This window comes from Oncorhynchus kisutch, linkage group LG15 (genome assembly GCF_002021735.2).
Source record: "Oncorhynchus kisutch isolate 150728-3 linkage group LG15, Okis_V2, whole genome shotgun sequence".
In the NCBI taxonomy this organism is placed as follows: Eukaryota; Metazoa; Chordata; class Actinopteri; order Salmoniformes; family Salmonidae; genus Oncorhynchus; species Oncorhynchus kisutch.
This window is the reverse complement of record NC_034188.2, coordinates 19,528,352-19,555,533: the sequence shown is the minus strand read 5'-3', so window position 1 is coordinate 19,555,533 and position 27,182 is coordinate 19,528,352. Positions and strand designations below refer to the sequence as shown.

The 27,182-nt window shown below is 45.8% G+C and overlaps 1 protein-coding gene across 7 annotated transcripts; it reads right to left on the bottom strand.

Annotated features, from left to right (window-relative positions):
* Nucleotides 1–108: 108 nt before the first annotated feature.
* pdlim3b (PDZ and LIM domain 3b) lies at nucleotides 109–24,315 on the bottom strand. Of its 7 annotated transcripts, none has more exons than XM_031789810.1 (9): nucleotides 23,912–24,178; nucleotides 12,139–12,290; nucleotides 8,153–8,237; nucleotides 7,353–7,540; nucleotides 7,089–7,202; nucleotides 6,172–6,390; nucleotides 3,568–3,692; nucleotides 3,273–3,384; nucleotides 109–664 (listed from the first exon to the last, which is right to left on the bottom strand). In XM_031789810.1, exons 1-9 carry the CDS (start codon nucleotides 24,002–24,004, stop codon nucleotides 475–477), a joined length of 1,278 nt encoding a protein of 425 aa, XP_031645670.1. In that variant the 5' UTR covers nucleotides 24,005–24,178; the 3' UTR covers nucleotides 109–474. The 7 variants fall into 7 exon arrangements, with proteins under 7 accessions (XP_031645670.1, XP_031645669.1, XP_031645672.1 ...); XM_031789809.1 differs by having other exon boundaries at nucleotides 3,568–3,695; nucleotides 23,912–24,177; XM_031789812.1 differs by lacking the exon at nucleotides 23,912–24,178 and adding an exon at nucleotides 12,932–13,012 and having other exon boundaries at nucleotides 3,568–3,695.
* Nucleotides 24,316–27,182: the final 2,867 nt, after the last annotated feature.

The window sequence follows — 27,182 nt, the reverse complement described above, 5'->3', positions numbered from 1 at the left end:
GCTTTTTGTTGACTGATTTAACTGATTTTATAGTGTAGTTTAATGCTGACTAGTTCAATGCAGACTATCTTGAATGTGGTAATAACAGAGGACATGACACAAACAAGATAATATGTTTGTCTTCTTTTTTTATTACCAATGGTAACAAATTCAGAAAACCTTTAAATCACAAGGCACAGTTGGTATTCACAAGGCATAACAAACATATTCCTTTTTAAAAAGATAAATGGTTGCGTTTTTGACGGTGATAAGCAAATTCACAATTGCATCATAATGTCCACAGATATTGATATGTTCAGTTCAGGGTGTTACGTTGATGAACGCCACTGTAGTATGGCCTATCTATCCACAGTGCAGCTTGTGAAACCATATATCATGTACTTTGTCCTGAAATATTCTGTATGAGAAGGGGAGTGGCAAGTTACAGTTCTTGCTCCATTTGGACAGGTCTGTGCATTTCCCGGTCCACTGGTCTCAAGCCGTGGGGTAAACGGCAATGGCATCGTGTCCCTCTGGAGGTATCGTCCGGGCGCGGGCGTGGGTCTCGCAGTACAGCTGCCCCTCCACAAAGACGTAGCCCCTCTGCTTCAGGTTGACTTTGCAGTCGGAGCACACAAAACATCCAGGGTGGCGGAACTTTTCTCTGGCCTTCACCACTGTGCCTCTGCAGGGGACAAGAAAGAGTTTACTGTCTTACTGTGGGACCAGGGGACAAGAGAGAGTTTACTGTCTTACTGTGGGAGCAGGGGACAAGAGAGAGTTTACTGTCTTACTGTGGGAGCAGGGGACAAGAGAGAGTTTACTGTCTTACTGTGGGAGCAGGGGACAAGAGAGTGTTGACTGTCTTACTGTGGGAGCAGGGGACAAGAGAGTGTTGACTGTCTTACTGTGGGAGCAGGGGACAAGAGAGAGTTTACTGTCTTACTGTGGGAGCAGGGGACAAGAGAGTGTTGACTGTCTTACTGTGGGAGCAAGGGACAAGAGAGTTTACTGTCTTACTGTGGGAGCAGGGGACAAGAGAGTGTTGACTGTCTTACTGTGGGAGCAGGGGACAAGAGAGAGTTGACTGTCTTACTGTGGGAGCAAGGGACAAGAGAGAGTCGACTGTCTTACTGTGGGAGCAGGGGACAAGAGAGTGTTGACTGTCTTACTGTGGGAGCAGGGGACAAGAGAATTGACTTTTTTACTGTGGGAGCAGGGGACAAGAGAGTGATGACTGTCTTACTGTGGGAGCAGGGGACAAGAGAGAGTTGACTGTCTTACTGTGGGAGCAGGGGACAAGAGAGTGTTGACTGTCTTACTGTGGGAGCAGGGGACAAGAGAGTGTTGACTGCCTTACTGTGGGAGCAGGGGATAAGAGAATTGACTGTCTTACTGTGGGAGCAGGGGACAAAAGAGTGTTGACTGTCTTACTGTGGGAGCAGGGGACAAGAGAATTTACTGTCTTACTGTGGGAGCAGGGAACAAGAGAGAGTTGACTGTCTTACTGTGGGACCAGGGGACAAGAGAGTGTTGACTGTCTTACTGTGGGACCAGGGGACAAGAGAGTATTGACTGTCTTACTGTGGGACCAGGGGACAAGAGAGTGTTGACTGTCTTACTGTGGGACCGGGGACAAGAGAGTGTTGACTGTCTTACTGTGGCACCAGGGGACAAGAGAGTTGACTTACTTTGCCTAATCTTGTCTACCAGACACTTCCTCCCAATGCTCTGAATTATTGTTATTATGCGCTGTGTGCAATTAGCCTAGGCAGGAGGTTATACTTTGCCATCCAGATAGATTTATGGATCCAAAACCACCATAGCTCTAACCATACCCCACTTAGACCTTGGTCTTATGCAACAGCAGATGTGCCCCACCACATCAAAAGTATCAGAGGCAGGTATATTCCCTTACTCAATCCTTTCATGTACTTCTTACTTTCATCCCCCAAAACTAAAAGATGAGAGAGGACAGATCTGGCAAGGTAGACGCTGTCATCTTATGTTTCCTCACCGCAAAAACATTCCTGCCATGGTTTCTCATTACCTGCCTGTTCACATGTGTATAATGTAGCGGAGGTCCTTTGTGGTTTATTAATACATTCTTCTTGGTTTAGTCATTATCCAGAACATGAAGAGGGCAGGATCAGACAGGTCGTTGGGCGAGGGTAGGACCAGACGGGTCATTGGGCGAGTGTAGGATCAGACGGGTCATGGGGCGAGGGCAGGATCAGACGGGTCATTGGGCGAGGGTAGGACCAGACGGGTCATTGGGCGAGGGCAGGATCAGACAGGTCGTTGGGCGAGTGTAGGATCAGACGGGTCATTGGGCGAGGGCAGGATCAGACAGGTCGTTGGGCGAGGGTAGGACCAGACGGGTCATTGGGCGAGTGTAGGATCAGACGGGTCATTGGGCGAGGGCAGGATCAGACGGGTCATTGGGCGAGGGTATGATCAGACGAGTCATTGGGCGAGGGCAGGATCAGATAAGTCATTGGGAGAGGGCAGGATCAGATGAGTCATTGGGAGAGGGCAGGATCAGATGAGTCATTGGGAGAGGGCAGGATCAGATGAGTCATCGGGCGAGGGCAGGATCAGATGAGTCATTGGGAGAGGGCAGGATCAGATGAGTCATCAGGCGAGGGCAGGATCAGATGAGTCATTGGGAGAGGGCAGGATCAGATGAGTCATTGGGCGAGGGCAGGATCAGATGAGTCATTGGGAGAGGGTATGATCAGACGAGTCATTGGGCGAGGGCAGGATCAGATAAGTCATTGGGAGAGGGCAGGATCAGATGAGTCATTGGGAGAGGGCAGGATCAGATGAGTCATTGGGAGAGGGCAGGATCAGATGAGTCATCGGGCGAGGGCAGGATCAGATGAGTCATTGGGAGAGGGCAGGATCAGATGAGTCATCAGGCGAGGGCAGGATCAGATGAGTCATTGGGAGAGGGCAGGATCAGATGAGTCATTGGGCGAGGGCAGGATCAGATGAGTCATTGGGAGAGGGCAGGATCAGATGAGTCATTGGGAGAGGGCAGGATCAGATGAGTCATTGGGAGAGGGCAGGATCAGATGAGTCATTGGGAGAGGGCAGGATCAGATGAGTCATCAGGCGAGGGCAGGATCAGATGAGTCATTGGGAGAGGGCAGGATCAGATGAGTCATTGGGCGAGGGCAGGATCAGATGAGTCATTGGGAGAGGGCAGGATCAGATGAGTCATTGGGAGAGGGCAGCACCATGGCACTCCAGTGCCTTATTTCCTGTCAGCCTGGGTAGTTGGTACTCACACTATGCCGTTTCCACACTTGTCACAGAGGGGTAGTTTCTGTAGCGATCCCGCAGGTGTTGGAGGCTTTGTCACTGGAGCTCTTACACTTCTAGTAATCAACGGCTTTGCTCCTATTAATGCACAAAACATTGGTTTACTGCTGTGTTAAGGTGTCAATCCCTGCTACGTGTAATCCGTTTCTACCCAACCCTGCTCATTCTACCTTTTATCAATAAATAATTACTAAAATGTGTACTTTGTTATTAAGTGCCGTCAGAGTGGATAAGTTGTCTGTATGCTTGGATTTAGCTCACCATCAGTCTCCACGTGTTCCTGCAGAGCCTTAAAGGAGCCTGACTGACGTGGTTCATGTGGCCTATCCTGATCATCCTGGAGCATCCGGTACACATGAGACTCCTTGATGGAGGACAGTGTCTTACTACTAGGATGCAAGAGGGAGAGGATTTTATCATATGGTACCTTTTTCTGGAATTCCTCTGGCCTTCACCATAATATACAGTAGCAGTCAAAAGTTTGGACACACCTACTCAAGGGTTTTTCTTTATTTTAAACTTTTTTCTACATTGTAGAATAATAGTGAAGACATCAAAACTATGAAATAACACATGGAATCATGTAGTAACCCAAAAAGTCTTAAACAAATCAAAATATATTTTATCATTTAGATTCTTAAAAGTAGCCACCTTTTGCCTTGATGACAGCTTTGCACACTTTTGCATGCTTCAACCAGCTTCAACCTGGAATGCTTTTCCAACAGTCTTTAATGAGTTCCCACATATGCTGAGCACTTGTTGGCTGCTTTTCCTTCAATCTGCGGTCCAACTCATCCCAAACCATCTCAATTGGGCTGTGTCACGCCCTGATGTCACATGTCACGCTCTAATATGTCTGCCTGCCCTGATCTCGAGTCTGCCTGCCGCTCTTCTGTACCTCCTGGACTCTGATCTGGTTTGACCTTTTGCCTGTCCATGACTATTCTCTTGCCTAGCCCCTTTGGAACTAATAAATATTAAATGCTTCAAACCAACATCCTCCCGTGTCTGCATCTGGGTCTGGCCCAGAGTCCTTATAGGTTGATGTTGGGTGATTGCGGAGGCCAGGTCATCTGATGCAACACTCCATCACTCTCCTTCTTGATCAAATAGCCCATACACAGCTCGAAGGTGTGTTGGGTCATTGTCCTGTTGGAAAAACAAATGATGATCCCACTAAGCACAAACCAGATGGGATGGCGTATCGCTGTAGAATGCTGTGGTAGCCATGCTGGTTAAGTGTGCCTTGAATTCTAAATAAACACAGACAGTATCAAATCAAATCAAATTTGATTTGATTTGTCACATACACATGGTTAGCAGATGTTAATGCGAGAGTAGCGAAATGCTTGTGCTTCTAGTTCCGACAATGCAGTAATAACCAACAAGTAATCTAGCTAACAATTTCAAAACTACTTTCTTATACACAGTGTAAGGGGATAATGTAAGGGGATAAAATATGTACATAAAGATATATGAGTGAGTGATGGTACAGAGCGGCATAGGCAAGATACAGTAGATGGTATTGAGTGCAGTATATACATATGAGATGAGTATGTAAACAAAGTGGCATAGTTAAAGTGGCTAGTGATACATGTATTACATAAAGATGCAGTAGATGATATAGAGTACAGTATATACATATACATATGAGATGAATCATGTAGGGTATGTAAACAAGCACCCCCACACCATCACACCTCCTCCTCCATGCTTCACGGTGGGAACCACACATGCGGAGGTCATCTGTTCACCTACTCTGCCTCACACAACGGTTGGAACCAATAATCTCAAATTTGGACTCATCAGACCAATGTCCGTTGCTCGTGTTTCTATGACAAAGCAAGTCTCTTCTTATTATTGGTGTCCTTTAGCAGTGGTCTCTTTGCAGCAATTCGACCATGAAGGCCTGATTCATGCAGTCTCCTCTGAACAGTTGATGTTGAGATGTGTCTTTTACTTGAACTCTGTGAAGCATTTATTTGGGCTGCAATTTCTGAGGCTTGTAACTCTAAAGAACTTATCCTCTGCAGCAAAGCTAACTCTGGGTCTTCCTTTCCTGTGGCGATCCTCATGAGAGCCAGTTTCGTCATAGCGCTTGATGGTTTTTGCAACTGCACTTGAAGAAACTTTCAAAGTTCTTGACATTTTCCGAATTGACTGACCTTCATGTCTTAAAGTAATGATGGACTGTCATTTCTCTTTGTTTATTTGAGCTGTTCTTGCCATAATATGTACTTGGTCTTTTACTAAATAAGGCTGTCTTCTGTATACCACCCCTACCTTGTCACTACACAACTGATTGGCTCAAACTCATTAAGAAGGAAAGAAATTCCTAAAATGAACTTTTAACGAGGCATACCTATTAATTCAAATGCATTTCAGGTGACTGGTGACATGAAGCTGGTTGAGAGAATGCCGAGAGTGTGCAAAGCTGTCATCAAGGCGAAGAGTGGCTACTTTGAAGAATCTCAAATCTAAAATATGTTTTGATTTGTCTAACACTTTCCATATGTGTTATTTCATAGTTTTAATGTCTTCACTATTATTCTACAATGTAGAAAATAGTAAAAATAAAGAAAAACCCTTGAATGTTGACTGGTACTATAATGTAAGCAGAGGTTGTTAAATTTGCACACGCACGCACGCACGCGCGCACACGCGCACGCACACACACACACACACGCACACACGCACACACACACACACGCACACACGCACACACACACACACACACACACACACACACACACACACACACACACACACACACACACACACACGCACACACACACACACACACACACACACACACACACACACACACACACACACACACACACACACACACACCCCTATGATTACCTTAGAGGGACCTGTTCCTCTACTGAGGTGACCTGAGCTAGCTGCTGAGCGGCCGAGACGTTGGCCTCAGAGCACAGGTTAATGGGGGAGTTATACTGAGCACTGGGGGCCAGCGGTTGGTCTGTGCCGGAGTTAGCAGACAGGGGAGGGTCAGGGGGGGAGAGGGTGACCACTGTCTGATGGCCATTTCCCATCAGGCCTTGCGGAGGAGGGCACTCACTGAGGGCGGTGGTCAGTGATTGCAAAGCCAGAGGTAGGGCAGGGGAGAAGAGACAGCACAACACATGAAAGAGACAGGAAAGATGGAAGATGAGTTATTGCAGCTATATAGAAATATTACAATCAGTAAGTATAAGATAATTTACTCTGTGACTGAATAAAACTGACTATGGTATTACTGCAGCAGTAGGGAGATGTTGAAACTAGTATTACTGCATCCGTAGGGATTGGCGAAACTAGTATTACAGTATTACTGTATCAGTAGGGAGATGTTGAAACTAGTATTACTGTATTACTGTATCAGTAGGGAGATGTTGAAACTAGTATTACTGTATTACTGTATCAGTAGGGAGATGTTGAAACTAGTATTACTGTATTACTGTATCAGTAGGGAGATGTTGAAACTAGTATTACTGTATTACTGTATCAGTAGGGAGATGTTGAAACGAGTATTACTGTATTTCTGTATCAGTAGGGAGATGTTGAAACTAGTATTACTGTATCAGTAGGGAGATGTTGAAACTAGTATTACTGTATTACTGCATTAGTAGGGAGATGTTGAAACTAGCATTACTGTACTACTGTATCAGTAGGGAGATGTTGAAACTAGTATTACTGTATTACTGCATCAGTAGGGAGATGTTGAAACTAGTATTACTGTATTACTGTATCAGTAGAGAGATGTTGAAACTAGTGACCTTTGGCCTGCAGGTAAGAAGAGCTTAGGCCTGACGTTAAACTTGTGTTCAAAGTAGCCCAGGTCCTGTAAAAAACAGAAGAGGAGGAGGCAGAAGAGGAGATAGAGAGGCGCTCTGAGGTTATAGAGTGAGAGAGGAGAGAGGAGCAGCCAGGGAGGAGAAGAGATGCAAGAGGCAGGGTTAGTGACACCAGGTGGAGGAGGGGAGAGGTGGGGTCCACGGGGCATCAGGAAGGGGGCCCGGATCAGTCTGGCACTTACTCACCCCTCATGCTTATCGTGAACAAGGCCTGGGAGCTGTCCGTGCAAGGCGTCCTGGATGTTGCCTGAGGAGTAGAGGCCTATGGGGGTGTTGTAGGAGGAACTCACCACCTGGCGTCCGTTGTCTATGGTGGCCGCAGCCATGAAGGGCTGGGCGCGTCGGTTGTGACCTGTACCGATAGGTTTCAACTCCTACATGTGGAGCAAGACAGAGACACACACTGCATGCAGCTATACAAGCTATACTGTACACAAAGTTATACAAGCTACACGGTACACACACTGCATGCAGTGGTCAAAGTTATACAAGCTACAAGGTACACACACTGCATGCAGTGGTCAAAGTTATACAAGCTACAAGGTACACACACTGCATGCAGTGGTCAAAGTTATACAAGCCACACGGTACACACACTGCATGCAGTGGTCAAAGTTATACAAGCCACGCGGTACACACACTGCATGCAGTGGTCAAAGTTATACAAGCTACAAGGTACACACACTGCATGCAGTGGTCAAAGTTATACAAGCTACATGGTACACACACTGCATGCAGTGGTCAAAGTTATACAAGCTACACGGTACACATACTGCATGCAGTGGTCAAAGCTATACAAGCTACACTGTATGTATCTGAAGTACCACTATAACTCTAGAAATGCCTGAAGGGGACAATTTAATTCAATTGAATTGAATACTAGCTATACTGTAACTCTACACAACCACACAAACACCAGGAGAGGGATTGATGTGAATCGGAATGTAGTCCTTAACCTAAAAACATTTATTCCTTCTGCTACTTACTTGTTGTTCTGCCTCTAAATTGAGCTTGAATGGGTTTGCTTTCCCATCCTCTGTGACTTGGGGTGACCACATTTTGGTCTCAGGCCTGCAAGACAGAGAAAGAGTCCAGGGTCAGTCAAACCCTGATATACAGCAGCCTTCCTTCCTTCCTGACATTAAATAATAAATCCAGATCAAACCGTAGCCAGACAGGCCAGCTGCTTAGCATTTTGACCCAAACATGGCCTTGCTGCACTCATAATTTACATCAGCGCCTCGAGCATCTCTGACCCCACGTGAGCATCTCTGACCCCACGCAAGACTCTCAAACAGTTTCATGAGGTTATGAATCAAAGAGATGGAATGCAGCCCTGGCATTTTGACTGAGCGCCGTGCGCCCGGCAACCACTCATAAAGGCCTAACAAGTTCACTATGCAGCTCTATAGCTCAGCCAAAGACAGGCAGTCAATGTTTCCCCTTGACTTACTATTTTTGTACCTTTTTTAAACTTTGCCTCATTGGGAAGGGCTCGCAAGCAATCATTTCATGGTAAAGTCCACACCGGTTGCATTCAGCGTATGTGACAAATAAAACGGGATTTGATTTCCTTTTTTATTTCTGTTAGCTTGTAGTGTGTATGTATTGACAGGTATGTGTAACTGATAGCTGCACACACACACTACATGTTAATGTTTTTAAATGTATGTCAGTTGTAAAGTCTGTAATGTATTTTTGTTCTGTGTGGGACCTCAGTAAGACCTCAGTAAGACCTCAGTAAGACCTCAGTAAGACTAACTGTCTCCATCGGCAACTGCTAATGCTGATCCTGATAAAAAAAAGCTTGAAAGGAAGAAATGTCATAACTGCCAGAGTATTCAACATTGTGTGGTGTGTATTTAAATGTCAAAACTGCTAGAGTATTCAACATTGTGTGGTGTGTATTTAAATGTCAAAACTGATAGAGTATTCAACATTGTGTGGTGTGTATTTAAATGTCAAAACTGCTAGAGTATTCAACATTGTGTGGTGTGTATTTAAATGTCAAAACTGCCAGAGTATTCAACATTGTGTGGTGTGTATTTAAATGTCAAAACTGCCAGAGTATTCAACATTGTGTGGTGTGTATTTAAATGTAAAAACTGCCAGAGTATTCAACATTGTGTGGTGTGTATTTAAATGTCAAAACTGCCAGAGTATTCAACATTGTGTGGTGTGTATTTAAATGTCAAAACTGCCAGAGTATTCAACATTGTGTGGTGTGTATTTAAATGTCAAAACTGCCAGAGTATTCAACATTGTGTGGTGTGTATTTAAATGTCAAAACTGCCAGAGTATTCAACATTGTGTGGTGTGTATTTAAATGTCAAAACTGCCAGAGTATTCAAAATTGTGTGGTGTGTATTTAAATGTCAAAACTGCTAGAGTATTCAACATTGTGTGGTGTGTATTTAAATGTCAAAACTGCTAGACTATTCAACATTGTGTGGTGTGTATTTAAATGTCATAACTGCCAGAGTATTCAACATTGTGTGGTGTGTATTTAAATGTCATAACTGCCAGAGTATTCAACATTGTGTGGTGTGTATTTAAATGTCATAACTGCCAGAGTATTCAACATTGTGTGGTGTGTATTTAAATGTCAAAACTGCTAGACTATTCAACATTGTGTGGTGTGTATTTAAATGTCATAACTGCCAGAGTATTCAACATTGTGTGGTGTGTATTTAAATGTCAAAACTGCTAGAGTATTCAACATTGTGTGGTGTGTATTTAAATGTCAAAACTGCTAGAGTATTCAACATTGTGTGGTGTGTATTTAAATGTCATAACTGCCAGAGTATTCAACATTGTGTGGTGTGTATTTAAATGTCAAAACTGCTAGACTATTCAACATTGTGTGGTGTGTATTTAAGCAATAAGGCCCGAGGTGGTGTGGTATATGACCAATATACCACGGCTAAGGGCTGTTCTTGGGCACGACGCAACGGGGAGTGCCAAGACACAGCCCTTAGCCGTGGTATATTGGCCATATACAGTGCCTTGCGAAAGTATTTGTCCCCCTTGAACTGTGCGACCTTTTGCCACATTTCAGGCTTCAAACATAAAGATATAAAACTGTATTTTTTTGTGAAGAATCAACAACAAGTGGGACACAAGCATGGAGTGGAACGACATTTATTGGATATTTCAAACTTTTTTAACAAATGAAAAACTAAAAGTTTTTAGCGCCACCTTTTGTTGCGATTACAGCTGTAAGTTGCTTGGGGTATGTCTCTATCAGTTTTGCACATCGAGAGACTGAATTTTTTTCCCATTCCTCCTTGCAAAACAGCTCGAGCTCAGTGAGGTTGGATGGAGAGCATTTGTGAACAGCAGTTTTCAGTTCTTTCCACAGATTCTCGATTGGATTCAGGTCTGGACTTTGACTTGGCCATTCTAACACCTGGATATGTTTATTTTTGAACCATTCCATTGTAGATTTTGCTTTATGTTTTGGATCATTGTCTTGTTGGAAGACAAATCTCCGTCCCAGTCTCAGGTCTTTTGCAGACTCCATCAGGTTTTCTTCCAGAATGGTCCTGTATTTGGCTCCATCCATCTTCCCATCAATTTGAACCATCTTCCCTGTCCCTGCTGAAGAAAAGCAGGCCCAAACCATGATGCTGCCACCACCATGTTTGACAGTGGGGATGGTGTGTTCAGGGTGATGAGCTGTGTTGCTTTTACGCCAAACATAACGTTTTGCATTGTTGCCAAAAAGTTCAATTTTGGTTTCATCTGACCAGAGCACCTTCTTCCACATGTTTGGTGTGTCTCCCAGGTGGCTTGTGGCAAACGTTAAACGACACTTTTTATGGATATCTTTAAGAAATGGCTTTCTTCTTGCCACTCTTCCATAAAGGCCAGATTTGTGCAATATACGACTGATTGTTGTCCTATGGACAGAGTCTCCCACCTCAGCTGTAGATCTCTGCAGTTCATCCAGAGTGATCATGGGCCTCTTGGCTGCATCTCTGATCAGTCTTCTCCTTGTATGAGCTGAAAGTTTAGAGGGACGGCCAGGTCTTGGTAGATTTGCAGTGGTCTGGTACTCCTTACATTTCAATATTATCGCTTGCACAGTGCTCCTTGGGATGTTTAAAGCTTGGGAAATCTTTTTGTATCCAAATCCGGCTTTAAACTTCTTCACAACAGTATCTCGGACCTGCCTGGTGTGTTCCTTGTTCTTCATGATGCTCTCTGCGCTTTTAACGGACCTCTGATACTATCACAGTGCAGGTGCATTTATACGGAGACTTGATTACACACAGGTGGATTGTATTTATCATCATTAGTCATTTAGGTCAATATTGGATCATTCAGAGATCCTCACTGAACTTCTGGAGAGAGTTTACTGCACTGAAAGTAAAGGGGCTGAATAATTTTGCACGCCCAATTTTTCAGTTTTTGATTTGTTAAAAAAGTTTGAAATATCCAATAAATGTCGTTCCACTTCATGATTGTGTCCCACTTGTTGTTGATACTTCACAAAAAAATACAGTTTTATATCTTTATGTTTGAAGCCTGAAATGTGGCAAAAGGTCGCAAAGTTCAAGGGGGCCGAATACTTTCGCAAGGCACTGTATCTCAAACCCCCGAGGTGCCTTATTGCTATTATAAACTGGTTACCAACGTAATTAGAGCAGTAAAAATAAATGTTTTGTCATACCCGTGGTACACCAAAGCTTTCAGCCAATCAGCATTCAGGGCTCGAACCAAACAGTTCATAACTATCTATCTTTCATGCGTACACTACTGTTTACAAAAGTTGACCATAGATGGCTGGTGTCCTTGTACTTGTGTTATCATCTTATTACCAGGTGCATCCTAAATACACCCTATTCCCTATATAGTATATATTACTTTTGACCAGGGCCCTATTTTGACCAGGGCACAACGTAGTGCATTACAAAGAAAATAGGGTGCCATTTGGGACACAGGCCAGTCATTCTGCTTGCTCACCTACCTCTCAATCTTGAGGCCGAGCCGGGAGGCAGGGTCTTTGATCTTGTTCTGGGCCTCGCTGTGAGTCATGCACTCTGTACTCACACCCTCTATGGCCAGGATGATGTCACCGGGGCACAGGTTGGCCAGCGAGGCTTTGCTGCCAGGCGTCACCTAGAAACAAAGCACCACTTCAGTTTGAACAGTTCTAACGGGGCACAAATGTGTGGGAGAAGTGACGGGGAAGCACAGTGGTTGGTAGACATTGCAGTACACTGGCTGTTTCAACATAATGGCTACACCTAGAGTATGAATAGGAGTCCATTCTGTGTTTTACATGCCCTATAAATAAAGCTGTGTGGATGACGTGTCCATCACTGTGTGGTGCCAGACTACAGTACATGGGATAGGGGATTACACTATTGACAGCCTGCTGATCTAACTGCTTAGGCATCCATTCTGTCTCCAAGCCTAGAACCCCCCCCTCCTCCTCTCTCTCCACTCCCCCCTCTCTCCCCCTCCTCTCTCTCCACTCCCCCCCTCTCTCTCTCTCCACTCTTCTCCCCCCTCTCTTCTCCCCCTCTCTCCCCCTCTCTCTCTCTCCACTCCCCACCCCTCTCTCTCTCCACTCTTCTCCCCCCTCTCTCCCCCTCCTCTCTCTCTCCACCCCCCCCTCTCTCTCTCCCACCCCCCTTCTCTACTCCCTTTCTCTATCTGCCTCTAATGGTGCCTGACATCATCCCCTTGCCCTTCTCCTACCTGGTCAGCGTCATTCCAGAGGTAGTCACCTCACCCCTCTGCCTCCAGGTTCTTACCTTAACTCTTCACCATGCCTGGGCCTCTCCACCTGCCCACACTTCCCTCTCACCCCCCCTCCTTCTCTCACTACTTTCCTCCCCTGTTGTTCTGTTGAAAAGGCAGATTAATGCAGACTGGGGTAATCTATACGGCTATTTATGGCTGGATGATTCATTTGGGCTCTGTTACGTTACGCTGCCTGTATCATATATCTTCTACGAGGGAAACAACTTGACAGCTGCCTCCTTTACGTTCCTGTTTCATATTACTCCTCATTTGAACGTGGTGTACATGTCCCAACTCTAACCTGTATAAACCAAATACAGAACATGAACTTCTTTGGTATGCTATACTGTATGGTATCAGGAGCCATGTCCTCAGTATCAGGTCACATACGGCAGACTGTTGTCTGTTTGTGGTTTCATACTACTCTGTTGTCTCTAACAGACATCTGGAATTACTGAGTGAGAACCTCTCAGACAGAGGGACCACACCACCATGACACCTCTCACACAGAGGAACCACCATGACACCTCTCACACAGAGGAACCACACAACCATGACACCTCTCACAGAGAGGAACCACACCACCATGACACTTCTCACACAGAGGAACCACCATACCACCTCTCACACAGAAGAACCACACCACCATGACACCTCTCACACAGAGGACCACACCACCATGACACCTCTCACACAGAGGACCACACCACCATGACACCTCTCACACAGAGGAACCACACCACCATGACACCTCTCACACAGAGGAACCACACCACCATGACACCTCTCACACAGAGGAACCACCATGACACCTCTCACACAGAGGACCCACCATGACACCTCTCACACAGAGGAACCGCCATGACACCTCTCACACAGAGGAACCACAGTGACACCTCTCACGCAGAGGAACCCCCATGACACCTCTCACACAGAGGAACCACCATGACACCTCTCACACAGAGGAACCACCATGACACCTCTCACACAGAGGACCCACCATGACACCTCTCACTCAGAGGAACCGCCATGACACCTCTCACACAGAGGAACCACCATGACACCTCTCACACAGAGGAACCACACCACCATGACACTTCTCACACAGAGGAACCGCCATGACACCTCTCACACAGAGGAACCACCATGACACCTCTCACACAGAGGAACCACCTTGACACCGCTCACACAGAGGAACCGCCATGAAACCTCTCACACAGAGGGACCGCCGTGACACCTCTCACACAGAGGAACCGCCACACCACCATGACACCTCTCACACAGAGGTACCGCCACACCACCATGACACCTCTCACACAGAGGAACTGCCACACCAGCATGACACCTCTCACACAGAGGAACTGCCACACCAGCATGACACCTCTCACACAGAGGAACCACCTTGACACCTCTCACACAGAGGAACTGCCACACCACCATGACACCTCTCACACAGAGGAACCGCCACACCACCATGACACCTCTCACACAGAGGAACTGCCACACCAGCATGACACCTCTCACACAGAGGAACCACCTTGACACCTCTCACACAGAGGAACCGCCATGAAACCTCTCACACAGAGGGACCGCTGTGACACCTCTCACACAGAGGAACTGCCACACCACCATGACACCTCTCACACAGAGGAACTGCCACACCACCATGACACCTCTCACACAGAGGAACTGCCACACCACCATGACACCTCTCACACAGAGGAACTGCCACACCACCGTGACACCTCTCAAACAGAGGAACCGCCACACCACCATGACACCTCTCACACAGAGGAACTGCCACACCAGCATGACACCTCTCACACAGAGGAACCACCTTGACACCTCTCACACAGAGGAACTGCCACACCACCATGACACCTCTCACACAGAGGAACCGCCACACCACCATGACACCTCTCACACAGAGGAACTGCCACACCAGCATGACACCTCTCACACAGAGGAACCACCTTGACACCTCTCACACAGAGGAACCGCCATGAAACCTCTCACACAGAGGGACCGCTGTGACACCTCTCACACAGAGGAACTGCCACACCACCATGACACCTCTCACACAGAGGAACTGCCACACCACCATGACACCTCTCACACAGAGGAACTGCCACACCACCATGACACCTCTCACACAGAGGAACTGCCACACCACCGTGACACCTCTCACACAGAGGAACTGCCACACCACCATGACACCTCTCACACAGAGGAACCGCCACACCAGCATGACACCTCTCACACAGAGGAACTGCCACACCACCATGACACCTCTCACACAGAGGAACTGCCACACCACCATGACACCTCTCACACAGAGGAACTGCCACACCACCATGACACCTCTCACACAGAGGAACTGCCACACCAGCATGACACCTCTCACACAGAGGAACTGCCACACCACCATGACACCTCTCACACAGAGGGACCGCCGTGACACCTCTCACACAGAGGAACTGCCACACCACCATGACACCTCTCACACAGAGGAACCGCCACACCACCATGACACCTCTCACACAGAGGAACTGCCACACCACCATGACACCTCTCACACAGAGGAACTGCCACACCACCATGACACCTCTCACACAGAGGAACTGCCACACCACCATGACACCTCTCACACAGAGGAACTGCCACACCAGCATGACACCTCTCACACAGAGGAACCACCTTGACACCTCTCACACAGAGGAACCGCCATGAAACCTCTCACACAGAGGGACCGCCGTGACACCTCTCACACAGAGGAACTGCCACACCACCATGACACCTCTCACACAGAGGAACTGCCACACCACCATGACACCTCTCACACAGAGGAACTGCCACACCACCATGACACCTCTCACACAGAGGAACTGCCACACCACCGTGACACCTCTCACACAGAGGAACTGCCACACCACCATGACACCTCTCACACAGAGGAACTGCCACACCACCATGACACCTCTCACACAGAGGAACTGCCACACCACCATGACACCTCTCACACAGAGGAACTGCCACACCACCATGACACCTCTCACACAGAGGAACTGCCACACCACCATGACACCTCTCACACAGAGGAACTGCCACACCAGCATGACACCTCTCACACAGAGGAACTGCCACACCACCATGACACCTCTCACACAGAGGGACCACCGTGACACCTCTCACACAGAGGAACTGCCACACCACCATGACACCTCTCACACAGAGGAACCGCCACACCACCATGACACCTCTCACACAGAGGAACTGCCACACCACCATGACACCTCTCACACAGAGGAACCGCCACACCACCATGACACCTCTCACACAGAGGAACTGCCACACCACCATGACACCTCTCACACAGAGGAACTGCCACACCAGCATGACACCTCTCACACAGAGGAACCACCTTGACACCTCTCACACAGAGGAACCGCCATGAAACCTCTCACACAGAGGGACCGCCGTGACACCTCTCACACAGAGGAACTGCCACACCACCATGACACCTCTCACACAGAGGAACTGCCACACCACCATGACACCTCTCACACAGAGGAACTGCCACACCACCATGACACCTCTCACACAGAGGAACTGCCACACCAGCATGACACCTCTCACACAGAGGAACCGCCATGACAACCGCCTCTCACACAGAGGAACCGCCAGGAACTCTACATGACAGGACAGGAAGTTAGAGCCATTTGAGAGGGAGGGGCTTAAAATACGTCCACCACACACACAGTCTCAGTTCCACACTAACACACATCCTCATGAAATCACATAACCACTCATACTATTCAAACCTATATGCATACAAAACACAATTAGATAGCAGCCATAACCACACATTGTTACCAGATAAAAGCAGACTGGCATACAGTACAAGCAGAAGCAGACTGTTTGCAGTTTAGTCACATACTGGAACACCTGTTTCCTGTTTTGACGTAGGCATCATCAGTAATGGCTTTGACAACGTTGTGAAAAACATGCCATATAGACCCAGAGGCACCTCTCAGAGAAGAGCACTGCACAAGTAAGGGCATGCTACCCACATGAAGATATCACTACCAGCCAATTCCCAGCACCTTATGACCAATCCTTTTCAGACAGATGGGACTCATATTATAACACTAATCCCTATGGGCTCTGGTTAAAACTAGTACACTATAAAAGGAATAGGGTGCCATTTGGGACGAATACCAACAGTATATAACCATGGTCTTCCGTTGCTTATCAGTTATTTTTGTATGAGCAATACACCATGATTGTTTGGTGGTTGGTTTTAATAGAATAACAGCTGGGATTTTATCAGTAATGTTGCAGAATGTTGTTGTTGGATAGACGTCACAAACCTAATCAGCAGAGGAAACAATTAGGCATCATTGAAATAACCATGGTTATGATAAGACACATTTGGCCTAAATTGTAGATCACTATTGTATTCCCAGACCCTGACTATGGCATGGATATGCTTTCTGCTTTGTTTTGGTCTTAATCAGAAATTAGGTTCTGGTCTTAATCAGAATTTAGGTTCAGGCTTTAATCAGAATGTAGGTTTTGGTCTTAATCAGAAATTAGGTTCTGGTCTTAATCAGAATTTAGGTTCTGGTCTTAATCAGATATTAGGTTCAGGCTTTAATCAGAATGTAGGTTTTGGTCTTAATCAGAAATTAGGTTCTGGTCTTAATCAGAAATGAGGTTCGGGCTTTAATCAGAATGTAGGTTCTGGTTTTACTCAGAATTTAGGTTCTGGTCTTAATCAGAATTTAGGTTCTGGTCTTAATCAGAAATTAGGTTCTGGTCTTAATCAGAATTTAGGTTCTGTCACGTCCTGACCTTAGTTCCTTTTTTATGTATCTATTTTTGGTTTGGTCAGGGCGTGAGTTAAGGTGGGCATCCTATGTTTTGTTCTATGTTTTGTATTTCTGTTTTTGGCCGGCTTTGGTTCCCAATCAGAGGCAGCTGTCTATCGTTGTCTCTGATTGAGAACCATACTTAGGTAGCCTGTTCTCACCTGTGTTGGTGGGTAGTTGTTTTCTGTTTTGTGTGTCTTCACCTTACAGAACTGTTTTGTTTTGTTCACGCTCTCTCTTTGTTGTTTTTTGGTTATTGCAGTGTTCAGTTTATTTATTAAAATTAACATGGACGCTGCGTTTTGGTCCAATCCTTCCTATTCCTCGTCTTTACAGGTGCTGGTCTTAATCAGAAATGAGGTTTGGGCTTAAATCAGAATGTAGGTTCGTTCTGGTTTTACTCAGGATTTAGGTTCTGGTCTTAATCAGAATTTAGATTCTGGTTGCATTCAGAATTTAGGTTCTGGTCTTAATCAGAATTAAGTTTCTGGTCTTAATCAGAAATTAGGTTCTGGTTTTACTCAGAATGTAGGTTCTGGTCTTAATCAGAATTTAGGTTCTGGCTTTAATCAGAATGTAGATTCTGGTCTTAATCAGAGCGATGTGGATCAAATCCGGCTGGTTAGCAGGAACCTGTGTCATTATGGGTCATATCTGTCTCTAACTCTGGACCGCTCTCTTCAAGCCCACAGTTAATCATAGTTAATGTTGTCCAGCTAATGATCATTCAAAACCTCCAAGAAGTAGCATTGGATCACAGTTAAGTAATAAGGACATGAACTTGGAGGAATGAAAAATAACCAGCTTTTCATTGGTCCCAAATACTCTGGGTTACAGTGCTGGGTTACATTATATACCATTAGCACCATTCCTGACAAGATTTCAAACATTAGCCAGAACATGAAAGTGCAGCTCAAGGATCCTCTACAGTCAGCCGGAATGCTGGAGGAAGTATTCACTAAGTCTTGCAGTGTGACTCTTAAGTAAACCTGTGACCTCCCCATCCTAGCTCTCGTCAGACACAACACATTTGTATGCTAAATGGTACCCTATTCCCTACATAGTGCATTCATTTTGGTCTAAAATAGTGCACTATAAGGGAATAGGGTGTCATTTTGGTCAAGAAGCCCAGGCTCTTCCAGTCCTACACTACTAACAGTCTGCTAAGTGTCTCAGTTCTACACTACTAACAGTCTGCTAAGTGTCTCAGTTCTACACTACAAACAGTCTGCTAAGTTTCTCAGTTCTACACTACTAACAGTCTGCTAAGTGTCTCAGTTCTACACTACTAACAGTCTGCTAAGAGTCTCAGTCCTACACTACTAACAGTCTGCTAAGTGTCTCAGTTCTACACTACTAACAGTCTGCTAAGAGTCTCAGTCCTACACTACTAACAGTCTGCTAAGTGTCTCAGTCCTACACTACTAACAGTCTGCTAAGAGTCTCAGTCCTACACTACCAACAGTCTGCTAAGAGTCTCAGTCCTACACTATTAACAGTCTGCTAAGAGTCTCAGTCTTACACTACTAACAGTCTGCTACGAGTCTCAGTTCTACACTACTAATAGTCTGCTAAGAGTCTCAGTCCTACACTACTAACAGTATGCTATGAGTCTCAGTCTTACACTACTAACAGTCTGCTAAGTGTCTCAGTGCTACACTACTAACAGTCTGCTAAGAGTCTCAGTCCTATCCCTTCTACTCCTTCAGCAGCTCGTTACGGACCCGGGTCGAGGGGGGTTCCTGGGGGAAGAGGGGGGTTCCTGGGGGACAAGGGGTGTTCCTGGGGGTCGAGGGGCGTTCCAGGGGGCTGAGGGGTAAGAAAATATGTGCTCCTGGCTGTGACAGGTGTGACTGGAGATCTCCATGGTGCCTCAGTAGACATCCAGGCCGTTTGGCCCTGTTGGGGAGGGTAGCCATCATTCATAGAGACAAGCATATACAGTACGTAGCCCTGAGTCATGTTGCAAATGTTCCTAATTTTAAAGTCTTATCATTTGCTTGAATAAGCAACAGCTCACCTTATCCATTCTAGTGTACCGCCCTCCACAACATAAACCTAATAGTTTGTTCATTGCAGGATTTCTCTGACCAGTTGGAGTTATTTAAAGAATGCACTAGCCAGGGAGAGTTAGAATGTGCTACATGCCACAGGGCTTACACACTACCAAGGCCATAGTGTTGATCTCCTGCTGTCCTATGGTCTGAATATTGCTCACTTTGAAACTATTGATGTGTTTGTCTCTGACCATCTCATTATTGTTTTTAAAATGCTTTCTCCTAAAAATGTCTGCCACCCCTAGCCTCCTGAGTGGTGCAGCGGTCTAAGCCACTGCATCACTACAGACCTGGGTTCGATCCCAGGCTGTGTCACAGCCGTCCGCGACTGGGAGACCCATGAGGCGGTGCACAATTACCCCAGTGTCGTCCGGGTTAGGGGAGAGGTTGGCCGGCCGGGATTTCCTTGTCTCTAGTGACTCCTTGTGGCAGGCCGGGCACCTGCAAGCTGACTTCCGGTCGGCAGCTAGAAGGTGTTTCCTCCGACACATTGGTGCGGCTGGGTTGTGGGTTAAGCGAGCAGTGGGTCAAGAAGCAGTGCGGCTTGGCAGGGTCGTGTTTTGGAGGATGCATGGCTCTCGACCTTTTCCTTTCCCGAGTCCGTAGGGGAGTTGCAGCGATGGGACAAGACTGTAACTACCAATTGGATATCAAGAAAAAGGAGAATTAAAAAAATAAAAGTCTGCCCCAATCGCTCTCGCATCATCAAGTGCTAGTACATTTACCACTGCTTTTATATCCTCTCCTAATGATCCGGGTCTTTGTCGTCATACCGTTGATTTGCTGAACAGTTTCACTGAAATACAGTGGATTCGGGAAGGACCCAGACCTCTTGACTTTTTCCACATTTTGTTACTACAGCCTTGTTATAAAATTTATTAAATCGTTTTTTTTCCCCTCATCAATTTACATACCATACACCATAATGACAAAGAAAAACAGGTTTTTAGATATCTTTGCAAATTTATAACAAATAAAAACTGAAATATCACATTTACGTAACTATTCTGACCCTTTATTAGGCACTTTGTTGAAGCACCATTGGCAGTGATCACAACCTCAAATATTCTTGGGTATGATCTTACAAACTTGGCACACCTGTATTTGGGGAGTTTCTCCCATTCTTGTCTGCAGATCCTCTCATGCTCTGTCAGTTTGGATGGGGAGCGTTGCTGCACAGCTATTTTCATGTCTCTCCAGAGATGTTAGATCGGGTTCAAGTTCGGGCTCTGCCTGGGCCCCTCAAGGACATTCAGAGACCTGTCCCGAAGCCACTTCTGGGTTGTCTTGGCTGTGTGCTTAGGGTCATTGTCCTGTTGGAAGGTGAAACTTCGCTCCAGTCTGAGGTCCTGAGCACTCTGAAGCAAGTTTTCATAAAGGATCTCTGTACTTTGCTCCATTCACCTTTGCCTCGATCCTGACTTGTCTCCCAGTCCCTGCTGCTGAAAAACATCCCCACAGCATGATGCTGCCACCACCATGCTTCACCGTAGAGATGGTGGCAGGTTTTCTCCAGTCGTGACGGTTGGAATTCAGGCCAAAGAGTTCAATCTTGGTTTCATCAGACCAGACAATCTTGTTTCTCATGGGTAGAGAGTCTTTAGGTGGCTTTTTCCTTCTGGCCACTCTACCATAAAAGCCTGATTGGTGGAGATGGTTGTCTTTCTGGAAGGTTTTCCATCTCCACAGAGGAACTCTGGAGCTCTGTCAGAGTGACCATCGGGCTCTTGCTCTTTCTCACAGGCGGGCAGCTAGGAAGAGTCTTGGTGGTTCCAAACTTCTTCCATTGAAGAATGATGAAGGCCACTGTGTTCTTGGGGGCCTTCAATGCTGCAAAAATGTTTTGGTACCCTTCCCCGGATCTGTGCCTCGACACAATCCTGTCTCGGAGCTCTACGGACAATTCCTTCGACCTCATGGATTGGTTTTTGTTTTGATATGCACTGTCAACTGTGGGACCTTTATATAGACAGGTGTGCCTTTCCAGATCATGTCCAATCAATTGAATTTACAACAAGTGGACTCCAATCAAGTTGTAGAAATATCTCAAGGATGATCAGTGCAATTTCAAGTCTCATAGCAAAGGATCTGAATACTTATGTAAATAAGGTATTTCTGTTTATTATCTTTAATACACTTGCAAAAATGTCTAAAAACCTGTTTTTGCTTTGTTATTATGGGGTATTGTGTGTAGATTGCTGAGGATTTTTATTTATTTAATCAATTTTAGAATAAGGCTGTAACGTAACAAAATGTGGAAAAAGTCAAGGGGTCTGAATACATTCCGAAGGCACTGTATATCAGGCTACTTTAAAATCAGTGGCATCAGTTAAAACAATAATAAACTGTCTGCCAGTCTCACTTTGGTTAAATGACCACAGTCATGCCTTAAAAAGTGAACTTAGAAAGGCTGTATGTAAATTGAAGGCATGCAAATTTCAAGTATTCTATGATGTCCAGTAATGAAGGATCTGATGAGAAATTATAATGTTGCTGTTAAAGATGCAAACTATTTCTCTACCCTGATCTCTGAGAAGTGCCCTGATCTCTGAGAAGTACCCTGATTTCTGAGAAGTGCCACAACTCGAAAATTCTGTTTAAGACAATTGAGTATGTTGTCAGTGGCCCCCTTAACAATGACATGCTTGCATCCCCTGGTCTTGGCGGACAGTTTTTAGGATTATTTTCTACAGAAAACATAGAACATTTTAGATCCCAGAATGACAGTAGCCAACCCCATACCAGAATTTCTGGTCAAGAGGCAACTACTCTGAGACTGTCTACTGCTTCCTTTTACTCTTTTGAGCAAATATCCTTTGAGTCCCTCCTTGGTACTGTTCCTCACATGAAGACCTCCCCCTTGACCCTTGGACATGGTCCCTACTTCACTACTAAAATAAGTTATCCATACTGTTGGCCCCAACATTCTGTGTATTGGAAATAGCTCCCTGACCTCTGGCTCCTTCCCAGCCTATTTTAAAACTGTTCTGGTCCAACTTCTCCTTAAAAAGCCCAATCTATACGCCCCCTCATCTCTAAACTTCCTTTTTTATCCAAGATGTTATAAAAAGTTGTTTTAAAGCATTTGGTGGCTTATTTGAGTATGAGTACGAACAACAAATCACTTCACAGCACAGAAACGTCTTTACTGAAAGTCAGTAATTACTTTCTGTTGGCTGACGATGCTGGTGAATGCTCTATCCTAGTTCTCTATCCTAGTGTTTTGGATCTTAGTGTCATGTTTGATACTATTGATCATAACCTTCTTGTCGACAGATTGGAGAGGTGGGTGGGAATCTACGGCAGTGCCTTGACTGGTTCAGGTCATATCTATGTGGCAGACATTTCTCAGTGACCATGGGTGGTTCAGTATCGTCCCCAGCACTTATTTACTATGGTGTCCCTCAGGGGTCAATTCTGGGCCCCATCCTGTACATTCTGGGCCCCATCCTGTACATTTACCTTGTACATGAGTCCCCTGGGTGACATCATCCGCAATCATAAAATTCAGTTTCACTGCTATGCAGATGACATGCTACTTTATTTACCAAACAGACCCAGTGATCAAGCTAGCATAGCAAACCTTCAACCAGTATCTTGCTGACATCAAATGTTGGATGTCTAACAACTTCTTCCAGCTCAATGATATGAAATCAGAGGTTGTTTTATTTACCTTGGTCATTTGTCCACCAGTGTAAAACCTACGTCCAGAAACCTTGTGTCTTCTTTGACACAGACCTACATCTTGAGCTTCATGTAAAGGTTGTCCAGTCCTGCTTTTATTATTATCTATATATAAAGCAAAAGTCAATTTTTTTTATTTGTCACTGATATACTGTATAGAAAGTTCTACATGCTTTTAATTCCTCAAGCCTAGATTACTGTAACTCTTTGTAAGCCTGTCTCAGTCAGAAATCCCTCCATTGTCTACAGTTAGTTCAAAATGCTGCCACTGTATTTAACAGGCACCAGAAAATGTAACCATATCACACCTACGAGTCAATTTTAGAATATATTTAAAAATGGTATTAATCACGTTTAAGGTTGGTCAGTGGGCACTCACCCTGGTGATGGTCAGGGGCTGGTTGAAGTCCTTCCCTCCATTGAGCCTGAAGCCCCAGGGGGCTGGCCCATCCAGGACCACATTCTGGGGCATTATCTTCTTAGCTGTCACCCTGTTTCTGGTAGAGCAGCAGTCACAGCAGCAATAGGCTTATCTCTTCCTCCACACTCTCTCTCTCTCTCTCTCTCTCTCTCTCGCGCGCGCTCTGTCTCTCTCTGTCGCTCTCTCTCTCTCTCTCTCTCTCTCTCCCTCTCTCTCTCTCTCTCTCTCTCTCTCTCTCTCTCTCTCTCTCACACACACACACACACAGACACACTGCTCTTCCAGAGCTGATTGGCAGCCTTTCTCTGGCCAGGAGCCTTTATAACAGGCCGCTGGGCATGTTAGCAGGATGCCCCGCCCTCAGAGTGAAGTCATCCGGCTGTCTGAGGACCTCTAAGGCAGAGTGCTAGAACTTACCCTGTCAGTTACTCTCTCTCTGTTTATCTCTCTCTCACTCTATTCCCCCCTTTCTCTCTGTTCCTTGTTGGTTGGGCTCGACAACTCCTGTGTGATGACCCACCCTCATCAGTCAGCAGGCCAACCCAGTGCCCAAATAGAGACGCAGGCAAATATTACATAGATGACACAGGCATCCAGACCCGGGTGGCAGACAGAAAGACCCGGCTCTGGAGCTGATAAAAGTTGTACTACAACACCTGTCTGCCAAGACACGCGCTGCATGGGAAGGAGACGGGGTTGATCATGTCCTGATCTTTACCTGGTCTTGTCTGTTCACACTTATAAGATCTGATCACAATCAGATCACAATGTGTCTTTTAATGATCTACGCTTGTCTAAAAATGTGAGCACAATCAGAATGTGGACAAGATTAGGACATAGGCTGCATGATAGAACCAGGTATCAACAGGGCTCATGAGTGCCTGCCTGGGCCTTGCTTTAAGCAGATGTTCTTCTGTGCAGATGGAGAAGGCTGACTATTCACTCTGTCCAACAGTCCATTTACAGTTTGAGTGCAGTCTGTGCTTGTCTCATTAGAGAGCCAAAGCAATCTGTCAGAAATCACCTGTTTTACTTGGCCTGCATGCTTTGACAACTTGCCCCCTTATTTGGTGGGGACTTAATGCTTGGTTGAGCCCCTGAGATTGAGCAGGCCTTCATTGCACAAGGAAAAGGCTATATGAACACTCCTGACCTGCAAACTGATATTACATTTCAGAATTTGTTAAAATTAGGTTAGAGTTAGGGTTAGGGTCAGGGTTAAGGTCAAGGTTAAGGTTAGGGTCAGTTTTTTATAGTCTCTTTTTATAGCCCCGGAGGAAACCCGCAGAGCCCTATCCTTACCAAGCTCAAAAGGCCTGTTGGCCAACCAGAAAAGTATGTTTCTCACTGTTATATTCTCTCTTTATTCTTTAGTCTTACTCTCATCACTCTTCCCAGGGATGACCACACATCTGATGCATTCACACAACTGTCAATAGCTTTCTGAGATAAAGTGCTTTCTTTGAAAGTCATTATGTTATCTTCGAAAGGAGAGCCAGTCTGAAAGCACAACCTCTAATAGAGCACAGCACCGCTGACTAGAGTCCAGCTGGGAGGATTTGTCTGGGGATTCATAAATCAACCGATAAATAAGGGAGCACAATTAAAAAGGCTTAGGAGGTCTCCCCTGGCTTTGTTTTAGAACAGCACCAGGGGAATACTTCTGATTCCTTCATTCTGAAAGAAAACACAGCAGCCTGTCTGCCCCTAGGTCCAGGATCGTAATTATAGAAACCTTGGACTGCCCTGGCCTGAATGCTGACTGAACCAGGGGCTTTATTTTTGTAGTTGCCATGGAGGCGCCAGGGAAAACTTGAGGACACGGTGTGGTTAGAGCCTTCTATTTGTCATGGCTGTTTCTATAGTAGGCAGTCTGTGAGGATCAGGCCAGCGGCTGTTTATATAGTAGACAGGCTGTGAGGATCGGGCCAGCAACTGCCGGCAGTTTATATAGTAGGCAGGCTGTGAGGATCGGGCCAGCAGCTACCGGCTGTTTATATAGTAGGCAGGCTGGGAGGATCGGGCCAGCAGCTACCGGCTGTTTATATAGTAGCCCGGCTGGGGGGGGATCAGGCCACCAGATACCAGCTGTTGATATAGTAGGCAGGCTGGGGGGATTGGGCCGGCAGCTACCAGCTGTTGATATTGTAGGCAGGCTGGAAGGAGATCAGGCCAGCAGCAGTTGATATAGTAGGCAGGCTGGGGGGGATCGGGCCGGCAGCTACCAGCTGTTGATATAGTAGGCAGGCTGGGAGGATCAGGCCAGCAGCTACCAGCTGTTGATATAGTAGGCAGGCTGGGGGGATCAGGCCAGCAGCTACCAACTGTTGATATAGTAGCCAGGCTGGGAGGATCAGGCCAGCAGCTACCAGCTGTTGATATAGTAGGCAGGCTGGGAGGATCAGGCCAGCAGCTACTGCAGTAGGTTACAGGATGAAGCCTGCTTTCACATTTATTTAAACAGTCAATCGTTTGGGAGCTGAAATAACCAGGCTATTTTCACAATACCAGAACTGTAATGGAGAACTGTGGTGGACCTTTTTCACATTGCACACTATAACTGTGTCAGTGGTAATGTTATTACCATGGTAATATTGGGCTGATTGCAGGACTACTATTAAAGAATAATACAGAGAAATAAAATCCTCAGACAATGAGCACAAAGGAAGGGAAACATTCAGGCAGAATTGATTGGATAAACAATATTATAGAAAGAAAAAACAGACATATTGTCATTGAGGGTGAATGTGCCTCCACACCTCATCCTGTGTCCCGTGGGGAGAAGGGGATCTCCAGGTATTGGAAGGGTGGTGACTGCAGACATGGTGTTGAGTGGTTTGCTAACGCTGAGCATTCAAGGCCCAGTCTTAGCAAGTCGCACTAACGCTCTGGACCAGAGCTAGTTGACGCCATGTCCAAATTCCTCACACCTCCTTGATGTAGATCCTTGATCACCATATCAATAGTTCACTTTGTTTGTGTATACTTACAGTACATACTTCCTACTGACTTTCTGATGTACTGATTATATACAATTACATTTCATTTTCTCTCCTTTTTGCTGATATTGCTAGAGGTTTTCTTTAGACAATGACTTCACATGTTGACCAAATGCTAGTTTGCAAAGTTATGCACCTCTCCGGCATACCTGTTATGCACCTCTCCAGCATACCTGCTATTGCACCTGTTATGCACCTCTCCAGCATACCTGTTATGCACCTCTCTGGCA

Excerpts from the sequence above, each read along its gene's own strand:
- pdlim3b (XM_031789809.1), bottom strand. The coding sequence starts at position 24,004 with ATGCCCCAGAATGTGGTCCTGGATGGGCCAGCCCCCTGGGGCTTCAGG. Across the intron at positions 8,238-12,138 it reads CTCGGCCTCAAGATTGAGAG|GCCTGAGACCAAAATGTGGT; the intron begins GTAGGTGAGCAA and ends TCTGTCTTGCAG. Across the intron at positions 7,541-8,152 it reads ATTTAGAGGCAGAACAACAA|GAGTTGAAACCTATCGGTAC; the intron begins GTAAGTAGCAGA and ends CTCCACATGTAG.